Raw genomic sequence first — 20937 nt, forward strand, 5'->3', positions numbered from 1 at the left:
CACACTAAAACCTCCCTCTCACACTCGTCGTTCATCATTTTATATACTGCTGCTGCTCCTTCTGAACTGTTTTAATAGCCAGTAGTAGCCATGTCACACAGCATGGCTCGTTATGGCTTATGTCATCTGACAATTTCGGTGAAATAATTAAATCATTCTACACTGCACAGTGACTTGGTTGGTTAGCACATTCGCCTTGCAGCAAGAAGATCCCCGGTTTGCTTCCCGGCCTTCTCGAGATCTTGCTGCATGAATTTTTCATGTTTTCTCTGAGCATGCGTGGGTTTTCTCCAGGTTCTCCGGCTTCCTCCCACAGTCTAAAAACATGCTCCACATAATTGGTAACTCTGCATTGTCCACAGGTGTGAATGCAGGTGCACTTGTTTGTATATGCAGCCCTGTGACAGACTGGTCCCCTGCCTTCACCCTAAGTGAGCTGGGATAGGCTCCAGCCCCCCGGCAACCTTAATGACAATTTTTTTTGGCCATTTTTGGCTTTATTTGACAGGGAAAGTTGAGAGGCAGAAAGGAAAGTAGGGGAGAAGAGTAGGGGGAAGACCAGGAGCAAACAGCCGGGAGCTGATTTTAAACCCAGGCCACTACGTTGGGAACTATAGCCCCAGTTTATGGGTTGCCCACTCAACCAGTTCAGCTATCTGGGTGCCCCTTAATGAGGATTAAGTGGTGTGTAGATAATGGATGGATGAAATCATTCCACGTTTGATTCTCTCCAAGTGTGTGCAAACATTTAAGGCTTTTTTGATCCTTATCTGTCATGCAAAAACATTAAAAAGGTGTTTGACTGTTTGATCTAAGCATACAACCACAGTGTCAAAAGTCCCCTTTGGGGAAAAATCTTCTTTTTTTTTTTTTTTTTTTAATGCTGTTAAGGTTATTTAAATCTGGTGTTGTTCTATGTTAGAAAGACACAGTACAAACATCTGGGTATCATCTTTGGCAGTCAGGTGAAATTCTTCTCTAACACCAAGGAGATCATTAGAAAATGTCACCAGAGGCAGCATCTCCTCAGGAAGCTCAACTCTTTTGGGGTAAGTGAGAAGATTCTCCAGACATTCTATTACTCCTTCATAGGGAGAACTACCACCTTTTCCATCACCTGCTGGTTTTACTCTATCAGCCTCTAGAACAGAAGCCGCCTGCAGAGGACTGTCACTGTATGCTCTAATATAATAGGAGTACCTCTCAGAACTCTGCAGTATACGAACATTTAACATGTAGATTCAGTGTTTGAATGGCTCCTTTCTGGTCGCCGGCATCACTGCCCTGCATGCAGGACACAGAGGAGAAGGGCAGCTCCTCAACTCATAAACACACACACAGATTATTACTTTTAGTGTGGACCTACAGTGAGCTCTGCCACTTTATATTTTGAAATGTATCTGCCTAATTGTCAATTTGCACCTATATGTATATATATATATATATATATGTATATGTGTGTGTGTGTGTGTGTGTGTGTGTGTGTGTGTGTGTTTTATCCCTATTTGTTTTATTTATGTTGCTTGCCATTAATTGTTTTTTCTACTCATTTTCTTTCGTCATTGTCGCACTACCTGCTCTACACACCTTTTTAATTGCCCTCTGAGGACAAATAAAGTTGTCTGAATCTGAAACTGAATCGGAACATCATGACTGAAATAAGCAGTTATGGGTGTGTATTTCCATATTAAAACTGTGCTGTACTCATGATCGTCTCAAAAACACACATTTAGGCTTCCATAGTTTCATGTGTAACAAACCTGAAGAGTCAACTCTACCAACTTCTTCTTCTTCATCAGCATCAGTTTCCAATTCAAACATGTGCGGCTGAATTACTCTAATATTACAACTTGTGTAGCATAGAATAGACAAACTTTTAAATATGTAACTTTGATAAACACAAATGAGCTTCAAGGAGGATTAAACAATAAGGAAAAAGGTTTTCCCTATTTAAGACAAATAAGAGTGATGCACCTGGAATAGGAAATTCCTCATGAAGTCACTGTGGGATTACATGAACACACAGAAGCAAGTAAAACAACATAAAAGATCTACTTAAGGCATATACATGTTTTCAGTGCCTTTTAATTGGTCTTAATAGTCAAAAAAAATTGTTTTATTCTAGAGTTTAATCGTACAGGTTGTTAGTCTGTTTTGCCTTTTGTTTTGCATTTAGTCCCACAAATAGATTTTCTAAGTCTTTGTCCTGTCTTGCTGTTTCCATACACTTTTGTTGGTGACTGATGACATATATAGGACTTTGATCAACTCAGGTTGTTGTAAAACATGCTGTATGAAAACACTTTATTAAGAATAACTCCAACAAGTTCTCCTAGATGCTTAGCACCACCTACGTCCCAGAGAACTGGATAATTTGTTATGTTTCTAAAGCTCTGCCAAACATTAACTAGATTTATGTTTTTACTGTTTTCTGCACCTTGTATCTGGATAATTGATAACAAGAATGATTCATGACATAGATTTTTTGAAAGCATACTCACTGAGCTTTTTGTGTATGAAACTTGTGCACAGCGCTGTAAATTATACAAAGAAGTGATGAATAAAGAATCAAAGAGGTCCAGACTGACTACCACCGCTTCCTGTGGGAAAGCCTCCTACTATAGCTGTATCCTTCTGCAACACACATATAGATGAAAGAGATTCTGCACAGTGAGTTTAGCTGTCATTCTCTTCTCTCAGGTGTAATGTTTCCAAAATAAATCACATGTACACTAGCATTTATAAGTTTGAGGTCAACCTGACAATTTCATGTTTTCCATTAAAACCCACACTTTTGTTAATGTGCTAACATAACTGTACAATAATCTGTCTACTACAGTCACAGATGACTACAAACTCAAAGTGCGATTACAGTGATTATATTCAACATTTTAAGACTTTTCGCAAGCTGAACACTTTAAATGTCTTGAAAAGTGGTCTATGATGGGATGGCTACACTGTTTGCCAGGACTGTCGTAGCTAAACGTATGGTGCATCGCCGCGGAGCTCATTTGCATAAAATAGTTTCATGTATGTATATATATATATATATATATATATATATATATATATACACAGTGGGTAAGGAAAGTATTCAGACCCCTTGAAATTTTTCACTCTCTGTGTCATTGCAGCCATTTGCCAAAATCAAAAAACTTCATTTTATTTCTCATTAATGTACACTCAGCACCCCATCTTGACAGAAAAAAAACAGAAATGTAGAAATTTAAAAAGAAAAACTGAAATATCACCTGGTCATAAGTATTCAGACCCTTTGCAGCGACATTCATATTTAACTCACATGCTGTCCATTTCTTCTGATCCTCCTCGAGATGGTTCTGCTTCTTTATTGGAGTCCAGCTGTGTTTAATTAAACTGATTGGACTTGATTAGGAAAGGCACACACCTGTCTATATAAGACCTTACAGCTCACAGTTCATGTCAGAGCAAATGAGAATAATGAGGTCGAAGGAACTGCCCAAGGAGCTCAGAGACAGAATTGTGGCACAGATCTGGCCAAGGTTACAAAAGAATTTCTGCAGCACTCAAGGTTCCTAAGAGCACAGAGGCCTCCATAATCCTCAAATGGAAGAAGTTTGGGACGACCACAACTCTTCCTAGACCTGGCCGTCCAGCCAAACTGAGCAATCGTGGGAGAAGAGCCTTGGTGAGAGAGGTAAAGAAGAACCCAAAGATGACTGTGGCTGAGCTCCAGAGATGCAGTCGGGAGATAGGAGAAAGTTCCACAAAGTCAACTATCACTGCAGCCCTCCACCAGTCAGGGCTTTATGGCAGAGTGGCCCGACGGAAGCCTCTCCTCAGTGCAAGACACATGAAAGCCCGCATAGAGTTTGTCAAAAAACACATGAAGGACTCTCAGACTATGAGAAATAAGATTCTCTGGTCTGATGAGACCAAGACTGAACTTTTTGCTGTTAATTCTAAGCGGTATGTGTGGAGAAAACCAGGCACTGCTCATCACCTGCCCAATACAATCCCTACAGTGAAACGTGGTGGTGGGAGCATCATGTTGTGGGGGTGTTTTTCAGCTGCAGGGACAGGATGGCTGGTTGCAATTGAAGGATGGATGAATGCAGCCAAGTACAGAGAAATCCTGGAGGAAAACCTCTTCCAGAGTGCTCAGGACCTCAGACTGGGCTGAAGGTTTACCTTTCAACAGGACAATGACCCTAAGCACACAGCTAAAATAACAAAGGAGTGACTTTAGAACAACTTTGTGACCGTTCTTGACTGGCCCAGCCAGAGCCCTGACCTAAACCCAATTGAGCATCTCTGGAGAGACCTCAAAATGGCTGTCCACCAACGTTCACCATCCAACCTGACAGAACTGGAGAGGATCTGCAAGGAAAAATGGCAGAGGATCCCCAAATCCATGTGTGAAAAACTTGTTGCGTCATTCCCAAGAAGACTCATGGCTGTACTAGCTGAAAATGGTGCTTCTACTCAATACTGAGCACAGGGTCTGAATACTTCTGACCATGTGATATTTCAGTTTTTCTTTTTTAATAAATTTGCAGAAATTTCTACATTTCTGTTTTTTTCTGTCAAGATGGGGTGCTGAGTGTACATTAATGAGAAACAAAATGAAGTTTTTTTGATTTTGGCAAATGGCTGCAATGACACAGAGTGAAAAATTTCAAGGGGTCTAAATACTTTCTGTACCCACTGTATATATATATATATATATATATATATTAAGGCTGACCCTTTGACACTTATTTCAAATCACTCCATCTAGCCTTTATCCCTCGTGTTGTCTTTATTAAAAAATGTCGTTGTCTTGTCCAAAAATTCCGAAAAAAATTCCCCAAATGTATAAAAATTTGCAAAATCTTTAGGAAGAAAATTCCTGAAAAGTTTCCCTCAAAAGTTTTATTTTTTAAATAAAAAATCACCAAATTTGACAGCGAAATTCAATGGATTTTGGTTGATTTTTTCCTGAATGTTCTTAAACATTTTTAATTAGTTTTTTGCACCAAAAAATTTTCAAAAACTTCCTAAAAAAATTTGATAATGTGGAAGTTTTCACTGTGAAAATATGTATATTTTTTCCACATTTTTAAAACTTTAAAACAGGTCAATTTGATCCGCAGGACGACAGGAGGTTAAGAACATTTTCACTCCACGCCTCTGTCCGCCCACATTCATCTATTTAAAAACAATTCTGTCAAAATGTTGTGGTCTTCCTGTGTTGGTTTCTGAATCGATAACATCAAATGTAATATTAGTTGCACCGATGTGTTTTTCTTAAAGGAATTTTACTTGACTGTACATAATCATTGTATAGGTTTTGGTCATCTGGTCATCTGTTTAGATCAGTGGTTCTCAACCCTGTTCCTCAGGACCCCATGTCCTGCATGTTTTAGATGCTTCCCTGCTCCAACACACCTGACTCAAATGATCAGCTCACCATCAGGCTTCTGCAGAGGCTTGATGACGAGCTGATCATTTGAATCAGGTGTGTTGGAGCAGGGAAGCATCTAAAACATGCAGGACATGGGGTCCTGAGGAACAGGGTTGAGAACCACTGGTTTAGATTATTCTTTCTCTTTCCGACTGATACACATATACATATACATATATATATATATATATATATATACACAGTGCCTATCATAAGTATTCCCCCCTTTGATGGTTTACCCTTTTATTGCTTTCATAAATCAATCATGGTCAATAAAATTTAGCTTTTTTAACAAAAAAAATGATTGGAAAAAACTCTTTAATGTCAAAGTGAAAACAGATTTCTATAAAGTAATGTTAATGAAAGAAAATTATATAAATAAAAATAATTGTTTGCATAGTTATTCACCCCCTTTTTAATTTAATGGTCTAATTCAATAGAGGTCCATCAAATTGTTGCCAATAGTCTCACAATTAGTGAAATGAAGATCACCTGAGTGGTGTGGGTGTGTTTCAAGTGATTGAGTTGTAAAACACCTGTGACTGAAGGGTCCAGAGGGCGGTTGATCAGTATTCCTGGCTACCATTACACCATGAAGACAGAAGAACACTCTAAGCAACTCAGAGAAAGGGTTATTGAGAAGTACAATTCAGGGGATGGTTACAAAAAAATTTCCAAGGCACTGAACATCCCCCGGAGTTCAGTGAAATCAATTATCAAGATCAAAATCCTGGGGGACAATCTTTTTCAGTCTGCAAGAGAACTACGTCTTGGGAGAAGATTTATTTTCCAGGAAGACAATGATCCAAAACATACTGCAAAAGCTACACAGGAATGGTTAAAAAAGAACCAGGTAAATGTTCTGGAGTGGCCGAGTCAAAGCCCAGACCTCAATCCTATGGAGAATTTGTGGCTGGACTTGAAAAGGGCTGTTCATGCCCGATACCCGCACAACCTGACAGAGCTTGAGCAGTTTTGCAAAGAAGAATGGAGCAAAATTGCAGTGGGCAGATGTGCAAGACTGACTGAGACCTATCCACACAGACTCACTGCTGTGATTGCAGCCAAAGGTGCATCTACTAAATACTGACTTGAAGGGGGTGAATAATTATGCAAACAATTATTTTCATTTATATAATTTTCTTTCATTAACATTACTTTATAAAAATCTGTTTTCACTTTGACATTAAAGAATTTTTTCCAAGAATTTTTTTTGTTAAAAAAGCTAAATTTTATTGACCATGATTGATTTATGAAAGCAATAAAAGGGTAAAACATCAAAGGGGGCGAATACTTATGATAGGCACTGTATACAGTGTTTCCCCTCCCATATAACCAGCGAGGCGGCCCGCCTCATCGGTATAGGCCACCGCCTCATTAAAATTCTGCCGACATTGCCGCCTCACCGGTCTGCGGCAAAAAAAAAAAAAAAAGTGCAGTGCAAAACCCAGCGGACCGACGAGACCATCCGCGGGGGGTATATATATATATATATACTGACAGTCAATAGAAACTTTGAGGTAGAAATGTACGCAGAATTCTACTTGTAGGGGGGTTGTAATTATTCATTGTGGACTTACTGATGATCTAGTGCCCTGGTAGTTGAGATAATGATGAGTTGTCATTTTGTCATGATTCATTGCACATGGGTTGGTCACTTTGCAAAAGTGAACCAAATACACACCAAGCAATACTCAGTGAGTATCTGCACAATTTGAGAATGGGTTTTGAAGGCCTATATAAAGGCCCAAAAAAGGTCACCATTGTTAGTCCAGTGAACAGCATCATGCCACGTCTATCACATGAACAACGTCTCTGGGCACTGGGTATGGTGGAGGCCGGTTTGAGCTACAGTGATGTAGCCAGGCGTATGGGCTGTTCCCAACCCACAATCAGAAGCCTGGTCCAAAGCATGCGCCGACGGATTGCTGCCTGCATCGAAGCAAATGGAGGCCATACTCGGTATTGACTGTTGTGACTTTGTGTTTGGCAGGTGCCGTTTTCTTTTGTGAAATTCTTTATTTTGAAATCATTCTTGAAACTTTAGATTTTTGTTTCTGTATGTCAATATGCTAAACAAATGATTCATATGAAAAAATCCAGTTTCGGGCTTCAAAATAAAAACTTTGTTGAAAAATATGGTCTCACAGTTTCTATTGACTGTCAGTGTGTGTGTATATATATATATATATATATATATATATATATATAGTGTGACACACAGCTGCCAGTCAATCAGCTGAGTCAAGATGCCTCCCCTAGAGGACAAACAGCTGATCTGGGTTCATCTGCAGAGTTCATATGGCAGCTGGAAATAGCACATGGCACTCACAGACGCACACAAACAATCACACAGCGGTCAGGATCCTCTGTGTGGCACCTCTTCACATTGGTAACGGTATTAAAAATGTTGTGGAGATTATTCGTCAACTTTTGCAGAGGTTGTGGCTACATCAGGCAAGAAACAAATACTATCTCTGCCACCCAAAAGCACTCCAGCATCAGGATGTTTACAATGCTCACAGTAGCTGCAAGAAATATGAAAACTGACCTCACTATTCTGTGTTGTGTAATATGAAAGCAAACAGATCGTACCCTCTGTGCTGGTGAAATAAACAAAAAGTAATTTTGCGTGAGTAATGTCAGAAATTTCTCTCTGTGTCATAAGCTCATTCTGGCCTCCTCTTGGGAAATTTAGTGACTAGGGAATAAGATATTGTGTCATCGCTGAACCGTATTTGCAGCACTAGCCTTCAGAGCATGTGGAGCCTCTGTGCTCGTGTGGCAACAGGCTGCCGGTGTTTTCTCCTGTAAATATTGTTTCTCCTGCTACAATTCAGGAACTTAATATTGAGTTGAATTTGCTGAGCCTGAGCATCGCTTACATGCTTCTGCACTTTAAGCAGCCTTTTGCTACACAAATGTGTCAACTGCCAACAGTCTGGTTTCAGTCTTGATGCACTGATACTGACTGTATCAGCGTCTCTATCAGAGGCTGCTGCCTGCTGTGTGTCATCCAATGACATTCCGGCTAATCATGACATCTTAAATTCTGCTGTGAAATGTTGTGATCTGAAATTTTGCTCAGTGCTCCTATTTTAAGATGAATGAGAGATATTTTTTTCAGAACTTTTGATGGACAAAATACTGCAGAGTTTAGAAGAATTATATTTTACATGTGGTTGTAAAGGAATCTATTCACCTGCTGTTTTACAGTGCTGGATGAGCAATGGGGTCCTTTCTTTCACTTGAGAAATTTTGTATTCTAATTTTTTTTTTCACTAGATCAGGGATGTCAAACTCATTTTAGTTCAAGGGCCACATATATCCCAATTTGATGTCAAGTAGGCCAGACCACTAGAATCACAGCTTAATAGTCAATCAGTAATCACAACTCCTAATTTTACAGTACGTTCTAGAAATGTTCACATTTCCACAAGGAATTATCTTTTTACAAAAAATTATTAACAAACCTTAAATTTCTTAAGAAAAATAAGTCACATTTTTTTGCCTCAGTTTATCATTTAAGCATTGACATTACAACTTACAGATCACAGTGTCTACAAAGGCACAAAACATTTAGTCTCAGGCTTCTGCAACTGAAAAATCTAGTATCTTACTTTACAATCAAAACAAATTGTCAAGGTCTAGAAATTGTTTTAGATTTACAGTTTTACAAATTCACAACTTGCAGCTGATGTCTTCTCCATACTTTCAGCACTTTGCAAAGTCGTCCTGCCGGATTGGATGCTCTGGTGGGCCAATATTGGCCCCTGAGCCGTATGTTTGACATCCCTGCACTAAATGGTAAGGTAAGCAGGTTGTGTTCAATTGGGAAAATGTGTTGCCACATATTTACAGCAAGCAATATTTAAATCAAAATCTGATGCTGCAAGTGTGTTGCCAAAATATTCTGAATCAAATCAGAACTAAAAACTACAACTCTTAGTATGGCCTTTGAATCTCATCTATAAATTATGTTTAATTTCTCATTCGTTTTTAAATGTTCAGAGAAAAACCACATTTAAAATGAGGTTTTCAGGGGCTTTACACTCTATTGATAACCAGTTGTTGTTTTATGGAGCAGTCAAGCATTTAAACCTCTTTGAAACAGTGTCTACAGATTGTGTATCTTTTTCAGTCATTTTTTTTTAACAAAAATGTTCTTCTGTGGAAAAAGTAAGTACACCTCTGGTCTCTGAAGGTGCCCCATTTAGTAGAAATAATTTCTTGTAAGTATTTTTGCACAATTTTGCACCAGTCACTGCCAATTTTGCCCTCTCTTCCATGTACAATTCTGTCAGATTTAAGATGTTTGAAGGTTTTCCTGCATGTATTGCCATTTTGAATCCCCAACCACATTTCAATTTATGACTCTTTGAGGCATTCCTTGGTGGATTTGTTAGTGTGTTTAGGGTTCGTTATCCATTTAAAAGGTCTGCTTTCGATTCCACTGTTGGACAGATGGTCTCATGTTATCTTCAAGCGTTTTTTTGATATAATGCAGAATGCAGAGTTGAATTAATGACTGCCCAGTCCTGAAAGCAGTGAAGCAACTCTGAGCCATACCATCACCACCACTGCGCTTCACAGTTGGCATGAGGTTCAGTTCCAAACATGTTACTGTGGCCAAATAACTACCTTTGATTTGCCTGTCCATGAAAGCATTATTCCAAAAGGTCTGATTATATATTTACTAGTCTTTTGTGGACAGTAAAGGCTTTTCCTAAAACACAGACTAGATGAAGCACTTTGACACGAACAGCTGCTTGATGGAATGTTTGGACTTCTGTCTACATCAGATACTCTGCTCTTGAACTGAATTTATTGGGCCGACCTTGTCCTGGACACACCAGTAGCCCTGGTCATTTGAAATCTGCACTCATAAATGATTTTCCTCACAGTGGAATGATTTATTTCTAATTATCTTTACAAATCCCCTGCCAGAATCATAGATATCCCTGAAGGCCTTAGAGGGTTCTCGAGAGCTTGGCATGATGACACCACACACTTCAATAGCAAAGAGACCCTTGACATCACTCACTAATGAGGCTCTAATCACTGGCATCTAATCTGGAAGCCCACAATTGTAGGTGTCATTTGTTGAGTGTATCACCTTTATCTGTGGGCACTGTTTTGAATGTTCGCTTGTTCAAATACGTTGGAAAAAGTCAATAATTTCCATGGGATGTACTTAACTGTTCATGATTGTATCTCTGAGCTTGCTTGTCTTTCTTTTTAAAATTAGCATGAAGCAGCAAACAAAACATTCAGCCAGCCATACGATCAATGAAAAGTCAGTAATCTGAAAGGAAAAGCATTCATTGTAGAAATATGAATGTCAATATTTGAGTGGTAGATAAAATATAAATTGTGTTTTTTTAATCCAAAGGATATATATGGAGGAAAAGTTTACATACACTTGTAAAGACCATGAATATCATGGCAGTCTTGAGTTTTTAATAACTGCTATAATTGTTAATTTTCTATGATGGAACAACTGAAACAAATGAGTCTTTATCAACAAAAAACAATTATGCATTTTGATTTTTTCACAGATATATTATTGGTCTTTTAGGAAAATTATGAAATCTGCTTGGTCAAAAATATGCATACAGTAATTCTAATATTTGTTCAAATGTTTTTTGGTCATTTCCACTTTAACTAAACGCGTTAGGTAGCCACCAACAAGCTTCTTGTATCTTTGTCCCATGGTCTTTACAAGCTTTTCCTCACGTCTGAAGATATTTTTAATTCTGAAATTCACCAGTTCAGTGACATGTTATGATGCTTCAACTTTGCCACAGAGGCTCTAGGACTTTTTTTTTTTTTTTTGCCACTGAGGGACAAACTTATCTTGCGTAAATAAAAGAGATCTCTATAAGACACACTGAAGGATCCCTTGATCCTGACCATCACTGCATCCCAGTGTGCTAAGCTTTGAGCAAGCATCTCATGTTGACAGCTTCATCCACATTTGATGCAATTCCTTCCAATCTTTTCCTCTTTCCTGGGTAAAAAACAAACCCCTCCCTTTCAGAAACACGGCGGTTGCCAGGCAACCGGAGCGAGAGAGGCCTCCGAGCAGAAGTGAGGGATCAGCAGTTGCTGCCCCTCAGGACCCTGCACTGATGCTAGGCTAAGGATACACGCTATACAGACACACACAAACACACACACTACAGCCTGTATATGCTTTCCTCACGCTGACTGAAAGCTCGTTGAAGGCCACAATAAAAAAAGACTGTTTTCAAAGCTGCATATGGCTCCAACCAAGTAAATTGCATAGTTGTGTTTGGCTGCTTGGCCATTAACATCAAGTGAAATCAGTCAAACCTGTGTTCTCCTTTGAGATCATGTTTAGTTCAGGGTTTAGCCTGGGCAAAGAGTGGTGACAAGCAGCCAAGACTCCTGTCCCATTTGCTTTGCCCCCATCTGTGAGAATCCAGATGGAGTAAGTGCTTCTGTGAGTGTGAAGAAAAGAACACAACTCTCACTAAAAATATACCTACTGTGAAATATTCATCATGTCACGACAGCATATTCTTAAGTCCGTGGCATTTTAGCTCCCCGGTATATGAGCTTTCAAGAGCACCACAGCCTGCTCTGTGAAATCCAGCTAGCAGGGAGGTGTCAAGAGGCAATCTGAAGAAACAGGAAGACGGAAAACAGGGTCAACCAGAGAAGTGCAAGGAGTTCAGCGGCAGCGCTCCGCTCTGAGGATATGACCGGCCTGAAAGGATCTGAAGTGACTATGGTCGGACTGGAGCTATAATAATATGTTAACATGAACTTCAGCTTTACGTCAAAAGCCCTGACTATCCCCAGTCTAACCCATTCAGCTCATTAGCAGCTGCAGTTTAAGACTACAAGAGGACTTCAATACATAATGTGAATAAGAGAAGACATGCAGATAAACACAACCTTCTCCACATTGCTTCTATTTGATCAATATGCACTTATGTTGACTTAAAGGTGCTCTGATCAATAGTTTTATAATAGCACTGCATCCTAAAGCTGTGTGTACTGTACAAGGGCTGCTCATATTAAATAAACCCACAGAAAATCATCACCTAACTACAATCCTGCAAAATGTCTCACGTTTTTCTTTCTTTTTACTGTCTCATCTCAGTCTCACAATTTCCGATCACAGCAGGCAGCTGCCGCTTGGAGCTGAAAAAGTGGCCATATGTCACTAAACAATTGGCATACGACCTCAGCAACTAGTCAAATTTAATAGAGCATTTGGCAGCTAACAGGGGGTCGGTGGAGAACAAAATGGAGCAAAAATAATAGTGGTTGTGTTCGTGAACATTATTGTGTTTGTAGCTTATTGAGCTGCAATAAATCACTTATCACAGGTTAAAACATGAAATACTCTTTTTCCTTTTGCTGTGAGCAGTGTGTTAAGTCAGTGTACTACAACTAAGCTAATTATCTGCATGAATCACTTGTATGTGTATCATCCCATGAAATTTTTAAATAAATGTTGCTGCAATGTTGGGGTTTAAACTGAGCTCAATGTTGGTGCTATAGCATGCAGATTCTTCCACAGTATGTTTGATTTGTATTTCCATTCTGACTGATGCTACCACTCTATGAATGCACCAAAGAAATTGAAGTGATTTTTATGATTCTGGAGTATTTTACAAAACGCAGATGTTTGTCAGAGCTATTATGCAGACAGCTCTGCAGTGAAGCTAAAATAAACATTTGATTTGCAATTGTGGCCACTATAAAAGGAAAAAAGCTTTCATTTTAGTGCCAGTTTGTGATCTTGTAACATCTCTCAGCCATAGAGCACATTGACCCTGGTGTTGTCCTGCGGATCAAATTGATCCATTTGAAAATGTGGGAAAAAATACATTTTCACAGTGGAACTTCAGATGTACACATTTTCTACATTTTTGGGAAATTTTTGAACATTTTTTGGAGGAAGAAAAGAAATGTAAAAAAAAATGCAAACCAAAATCAACCAATCCACCAAAATCCAGCAAAATTCGCTGGATTTTGGTTGATTTTTTTCTGAATATTATTAAAGAAAATATCAGAATTTTACTGATATATATGTAATCATTTTAGATATTTTCAGGATTTTTTGGGAACATTTTTACTCATTTTTTAAAAAAAAATTAACAACAATTTTCTTGCCAAATTTGAGGGATTTTTTAAATATTTTTTATAAAACTTTTAAGGGAACTTTGGAATTATTGGAATTTTCTTCCTGAAGGTTTTGCAAATTTTCAGAAATTTGGGGAATTTTTTTGCTGAATTTTTGGATTTTTTTCTGACAAGGAAATAATATTTTTGCTGCCCGTAAATGTAGACAACAGGAGGGTTAATTGAATTGAGCAAAGTGATGTTTTCATTGATCACACAGACATCTCCACTGACCCGGTCTTCATGCGTATCATACCAGCTCATCTGGGGTCCTCACTCCCAGTTTGGGAAACTTTGGTCGATGCTGGCACATGTGATAGTAAAACTGCAACAACAGGTGCAAAAGCTCCCCAGTGAAGCACATGTGAACATCCACACACACTCACACAGGCGCCTCTGTCCGAGTAGCCGGATAGAGCGCTTGCTTTGATATGATGCCCACTGCATCTCCCATTCTCCGCACCGCTCTGCCATCGCCTCCCCCTTCTTTCTCCGTCATGCCCACCCTTCCCCTTGCACGCTCCCTCATTTCCTCCCCCATCTTAGGCTCCTCAGAATTTCTTTCATTTTGCTTTGCACCACCCCATTTCTGAATCCATGTCCCTGCTCTCTCCTCTTTCTCTGTCTCTCTCCGCTTAAGGCCATAAGCAGGAGCTGTTGTGTGCATGTACGTGTGTGTGTGTGTGCGTGCGTATTTTTAATGTGCGTCTCTACGTGACTGAATGTGTCAACATGTACATTGGGCATCCATGTGTGTGCGTCGCTGCTTCCCAATCTTATGACATGTGCTGTGACTCCAACACGATCAGATCTGGTTTCCATGACTACCGATGCCCCACTTAAAGCTGCTGCTCCAGAGTTTTGTGTGTCTGTGCATGTGTGTCAGCGTGCATACATGCACAGATACTATGTATTTCAGTGAGCATGTGCATTCCTCTGAGTGCACGTAAGCATGTGCATCCATAGGCACCGCTTGCATCTCGGCATTTCTTTTGTGCATAGGAGAGAGGAAAAAAAATGGAGGACAGGAGGAGTTTCCTCTCTGCCTGTGTGTGTATATGTGTGTGTTTCCCCATAATAAGGCGCACTCTTTAATCTTTAATGCAACTGAAACTACAACAAGCACACAGTCAGAGGCAGGAGGAGTGTGTTTTCCAACGCTGGCTTCCTCACCATGTCAGCAGGAGTCTAAATCAGAGGACGCAGTATGGAATAACGGTAAACATGGCCTTTGACTCCCCAGGAGGCTCAGACAAACCAACAGCAGAGAACTGAAGTGTTTCTATCTCATGTGTTGGCTCATATGATATCACTCTTATATGATGGAATGTTAGCTGAGCTACCTGTGAATCTGCACAGGCTCTCAGTCATTCACAGTTCCCCTGATCCGACAGAAATGTGACACATCACCATTATTTTTAGATTGTTCCAATACATTACTGCACAGAGAGGGATGGAGAGATTACTGCAGGAAAAGTGAACTGCCTTATTCATTTTCCTGTCAATGTATGCATCAGCAGGCTGCCGATACTATGCGCCTGAAAGCACAGGGTGATCCTATGAGGTACGCACAGCACTGAGAGCAGAAAGGGAAGTCCATTTTTCTTTGTTGCCTCACATGTTAAAGCACAAATCCGTGTATGTACCACACTTAGCACATCAATTGCATCTGCACACACCTCGGCAGATGCATACCCTCACACACACACACACATAGAGGAAACTCCTCCGGTGTGGGTGTTCAAATCAAAACAAATGCTGATGAGTCATCTTTCTGTGAGCCTCACCAGTGTTCTGCTGCTGGAACAGTCCTCTCCACAGCAGTGGGAGATACAGTATAGTCTGCTCTGCCTAGTAGCTAGCTGTGTCAGGTTTTCTCGATAGGACTGCAGAGTATCACGTCTCTCTGGCCGGTATTCCTTCATATGACAGGAATGGGCTGTCGAGGACAAAGAGCTTCTGTCCATAAGACAATGATTTTGCCATTTTTCTGTTGTACTGGTGAAGAATTGCTTCCTAAAAAGTTCTGTCATAAATCCTCTGATAAATGTCCAAAAGCTGGGTGTCTTTGTAATCCAATCTGTTTTACATTAGTGCAAGCTGATGATCTCACAAAACAGCATAAATTCAGCTACTGGCTATTTTGAATCATCAGATTTTACATATAAAAATTAAAGTGATGCATTTAATTTGATCTATTTTGAATAACTTTTATCTAATTTAAACAGACCTGGATATAAGTGAGAAAAATTGTGCAAATATTTGTTTCCTTCATGTATTATAGATGACATTTTGAGAGTTTTAGAATTTCGTTGACTAAATTTCACCTCCATTGCTTGGTAGTTGGTGCAACATCCACTGGCACATTCCCAAGATGAGTTTTTGTTGCACTCTCCCTCACAAAACGGTATAAAAAAATCATGCTAATGTTAGCAATCACACTGTAAAACATTATTTTGAATAAATCTCACTTATCCTTCTGCTTTGGTAAAGGCAGTTTACTTTAATGGATTCCATCAACTTGAAATTTTGCACTTTGTCACTGCAAATTGGAATTCTGATTTTTGAAGCACAAATAATGGATTTATAACTTCTTTAGCATTGTGTGTCCAACAACTGCCATTTTCCTCCAGTATAATTAAAGATCAAACATTAAATTTAATGACAAAATTATGTTTTATGTTAAAGTAAACAGTTTGAAAAACTGAAATCTTCAAGTTGACTTTTCTTTAAAATTACATTGCAGTCCTGTACACTCCTCACTTGAGGGAAATCTAATGATTTAAGTACATATAGCTGAAATTGACGGTGTTTTATAACTTTTTAACTTAATTTGGACACACCTTATTCAGTTGTATGTTACAAGGTTAAGCAATTTATTTAACTTAGTCCAACAATTCTCTTTTTTCAGGGCACCAAAGCTAAAGGCGTTGACAATGTGCTACACTGTACATCAACAAAAAGAAACTGCATTTCTATCATAAATAATGACCACAGTGGCCAATTTAACCCCTCACAGATATAGAATGTTAATAATTTAACTAACACATGTAGGTGAGGACAAATGTTTTCTGTCAGCACCCAAGTGCCTTTTATCTGCTTTCTTATGGTAAGCAAGAGAATTTGCTCCTAAAGAGGGTCTTAGTGTCACTTTTCTGCAAAAAAAAAAAAAAAATGGTACAAGACTACTTGGATCAGTGAGAGAGAGAGATGAAGCGCTTCTAGCAAAGAGGCCGAAGAGAAGCCCGTGTAAGCGGACAGATTAATGCTAGCCTTTCGCCTTTTACTGTATTCATAAGAAAATAAGATCTGAGCATAAGCCTGCCACTGAGGGTCTATGTTTGAAGCCCCGCAGGAAAAAGAAGGAGGGAGCTTCACAAGAGTAGGGACAAGACTGCGAGATGTTGACGAACGTCTGTGAAAATGAATCTCTGAGCACCTAGCTCTTATTGTGAAAGAGGCCAGGGGTACACTGTTTTATAGAGGGCAGCAGTGGCAAGATTAAACGCTGTTCCTTAAGAGTGTGGTGCAACCGTGGACATTTTTATTGTGATAAACATCAGTGGCTGTTTAACTGTCTGTAGATTTCCCGAAATGTACACCTTCTTATTCCCATGTTCAGCTTCTGGTTTAAAACATGTTACTTCACAAATGTTTCCATTTACCGTTTTCCACCATTAGCTTTAAAATGGAACTGTTATTATTAATTTTGATGATTTCAAAATTATTACAATTTGAGAGCTGAAACAGACAAATATTAAACTGCAGAACAAGCACTTATTACAATATCTTTCCTTTCCAGGCTTCATGCACAGCTTTTCTGACTGATCCAACTTTCGTTCCCTGCAAGAGGATCACTTGTTTAACTTGGATGAAGTACACATAACTTCCACATGCTGGATAGCACATAGTGTTTTTGGCACTGACTGGTTCATAACTTCACTGCACATTTCAAAGCCCAGGAAAGCAGAATTAACTCCACATTTGGAAACAGGTTTCAACTGTGTCCTAAAATAAAGCGGTAAAAGTCATGATCACTGCTGTCTGACTATCCTGAGCACAAATATATTTCTCTGTGTGGTGTCAAAGAAACAGAACCGTTTTCCATGTTGTAATCCCCCCAATCAGATTTCAGCTCAGCCTCTGTTAATAAATGGTGAACACTTGACAGATCAGAGGATGAAGCTGCAACTCCACAAGCAATCCTCAAACCTGAAACGTCATCGCAATCACTCAGTGTAATGCATCCTAAATAATTCCTCTTTTCGCAGCATGCAGGTTTGTAAAGAAGCCAGATTTCTAATCAAATAGATCACTGTAATAAAAAGGCCCTGAAACGCATGCAGGAAGATGGAGATCCAGGGAAAGGTGTAAAGGTTAATGTGCAAACAATGCAGACACACAATGACAAGTAGGCGATCTATTACACTTCAGTAATAGTCTGAGTCATCAAACAAGTAGTGATTAAGTCATCCTCCTAAGTAAAGGGATTGCGGACACCCTCCCTTCCTATTTCTATTGTCTGTCACTAGGCCTACCACAGTTTCTCTCACCGTTCTGGAAGATGGCCAAGAGTGTGTGTGAGCACCTACCACACACACCACACATGCATATTTCCACACGCACGCACGATTAGTGATTACTCATTCATACTGTCTCTCTTAAAGGGACGTTTCTTGTGCCAGCAAAGCGAGCAGCAGCAGAAGCAGCAGCAGCAAAAGGAGGAGAAAAAAAAGCGAGTGTGATCGCTGCGTTTGCCTTATAAGGCAGGCGGCATTGCGCTGTCCACGGTGCTGAAACTGACTGTACAGCTGGCATCACGGGGGGGTGGACGGACAGACGGACGGACGGACGGATGGATGGTGGTGGAGGGGCTAGGGGGGTGTAGTGAGGGGCGCATGCAGCTAACTACATTAATCACACGCACGCACACGCACGTTGGCACAAGTGGGTGATATGTGGGGAGTCTGGAGGGCATGTGCCAGTGAGTGGAGATGATTCCACATTCATTGATGAGCAGCAGCAGCAGTTACAGACTGTCGGTCCGGATGACAGAATGCATCCATCCACCTGCAACCGGCTCCAAAAAAAAAAAAGCCCCCTATACCTTAGCACCCTCACATCAGCCCCTGCAAGTGTGGATGAGGAGAACACACATGCACACGAGTGGAGTGTGGCCCTCCTCAGCATCAGCACCATAATCATCATCATCATCATTCTCACCACAAGCAGCAGCAGCAGCAGCAGCATGAGATTACAGATGCAACCACAGGGAATCCGTTACCTTTCATCCAGTCCAGCACTTGCTTTGGTGTCCATTTACTTATAGGTTCCATAACCAAAGCCATGGTGTCACAGTCTCTCCGAGGTGAACGGCACGGCAGGGCTCGATGCGGGCGACATAAAACGACCTGTCAGTCACATCTGGAACGACGACGACTTTGGTGTGGGGGGGCCGAGGGTGGGGTGGGGGGGTTACAAGGCGGCTAAATCTGGGGGAGAAGAGAAGGTTGTCAGGTTTATTCTCTCCATCAGAGCATGGCCGCCTGCAGAAAAAAAAGCGGTGAACGGGGATGCGGTGGTGCAATCCACGCGCACTCACAGACACGCACTCTCTCTCTCTCCCTCTCTCACTCCCTCTCTCTCTCGCTCGTGCCTTCCCGCCAGCAGCCCCGCGCGCTGTGAGAAATGGATTCGGTGGGCGCGAGGGGATGGAGCGACCCCTCCCCTCCTCTCTCGTTTTTTCCTCCCGCCCGCCTCGCTGCAGCATCACCAGGGCCACCACTCATAATACAGACCAGGGAATGGTGCAACGCACACCATATAGGGGAGGATCTCTCTCTCTCTCTCTCTCTCTCTCTCTCTCTCTCTTTCCCTCTCTCTCTCTCCCCCCTCCTGTCTCTCTCACACACAGAGAGAGAGAGAGTTTATGCAAATAACTTAACAACCCTTTAATGGATGTATACAGTAGGAGCTGTGTAGCAACAACACCACAGCCAATCAATAATATATAAATTGCAGCAGGGTGTATAAAAGCAGCTTTGCAGGAGTAGTTATCTTGTGTCATCTTTTGTCATTTACATGCAAATGTCAGCAGCAGGGAAGCTTAGACCACATCACAAGGTAAAGAGTGAGCTGTTCTTTTCTGTTTTAAAGTTCACCATCTATGGATGAGCAAATCAGCATCAGCTGTCAGGATGCTGCTGCTGCTGGGTGCACAGAGGCCCAGCTGGGAGGAACAGCGCCCCCTGCTGCGCACCTGAGACACAGGTGACGTCATGGATTAAAGCAGCAACACTCCCCCCTTGCACACACACACACACACACACACACACACACACACAAGCAGTGATCATACATAACTGAAACTCTTTATTGCTCTTACTGTGTTCAATAACAAGTAATAGTCCAAAGCTCATTTGTTCCAAAGTGCATAATTCTATGACGCTCCAGTGTGAACCTTCCAGCAGATAACAGCAATAATGACTTGAGGGGTCATATAAATGAAAACCTGCAGCAATCAGTGATTGTGTTTATGATTCTGGCAGCATAACCCACTGAGGGTCAATGTTTGTTTCATCCTGGATCAGAGGAAATCATTTATGGATCCATTTGCCAAACTGTTTGGATTGCAGTTGCTACATTCTTTATACATGCACTCAGTCTCTGTCTGTCTCTGTCTCTGTCTGTCTCACTAAGATAGAATGAATTTAAACCGTACTGGTGCAAAAATACAGGTAAGCTATTATTACTATTATATATGCAGTTTTAAAAATACAAGTTATAAAGTGCTTTACAAGGACAGAAGAATAAAACAGACATTCATAAAATCAACTAATTCAGCATGCCACAAATTATTCATAAATGCTGCTTGTTTCTATCTCTTTCTGTTTGTATATAGACTAAACAATCACCATCATCATCACCACCATCATCATATTTTCTTCAAAATCCAAGTTGCAAAGTGTTTCACAGGAACATCAAAATAAAAAGACCAGTAATGGAATTGTTATGAATTTACAAAAGACACATAAAAAATACCATCTGGTACTGACAGCCAGCCACTGCATCTCCAAATCCTAAAACTCTAACCCCAAAACTCTGTATATATTGTATATTGCGAGTATGCTAATGTTTTGATTAGATCATCCATCTACCTGATGCAAACAATGTCTCAATAATCCTGCATTTATTGCTAATAACTGTATTTATTCCTGTATCATCAGAATCTGCATAATTTGCAGTAAACATTAGGCTCACTGTAATGCTCTTTTGCACATAGCTGTAAACAGCAGTTAAACAGTTATTCTCTTTTTCATACTTCATTGCCTTTGTTTAAATGCATGTGTGAT

The 20937-nt window shown here is 40.2% G+C and overlaps 1 protein-coding gene across 2 annotated transcripts in view; it reads right to left on the reverse strand.

Annotated features, from left to right (window-relative positions):
- The window catches only part of si:ch211-26b3.4 (connector enhancer of kinase suppressor of ras 2), a 92123-nt gene extending 72746 nt beyond the window's left edge, over positions 1–19377 (reverse strand). The window contains exon 1 of one of the 2 annotated variants that reach the window (XM_022205174.2): positions 18870–19377. In XM_022205174.2, the coding sequence (XP_022060866.1) occupies positions 18870–18933 (64 nt within the window). In that variant the 5' untranslated portion in view covers positions 18934–19377. The remainder of the gene's footprint in view (positions 1–18869) is intronic. The other variant, XM_022205175.2, reaches the window with a different exon arrangement.
- Positions 19378–20937: the final 1560 nt, after the last annotated feature.

The sequence above is a fragment of the Acanthochromis polyacanthus genome, chromosome 10 (genome assembly GCF_021347895.1).
Source record: "Acanthochromis polyacanthus isolate Apoly-LR-REF ecotype Palm Island chromosome 10, KAUST_Apoly_ChrSc, whole genome shotgun sequence".
Classification (NCBI taxonomy): Eukaryota; Metazoa; Chordata; class Actinopteri; family Pomacentridae; genus Acanthochromis; species Acanthochromis polyacanthus.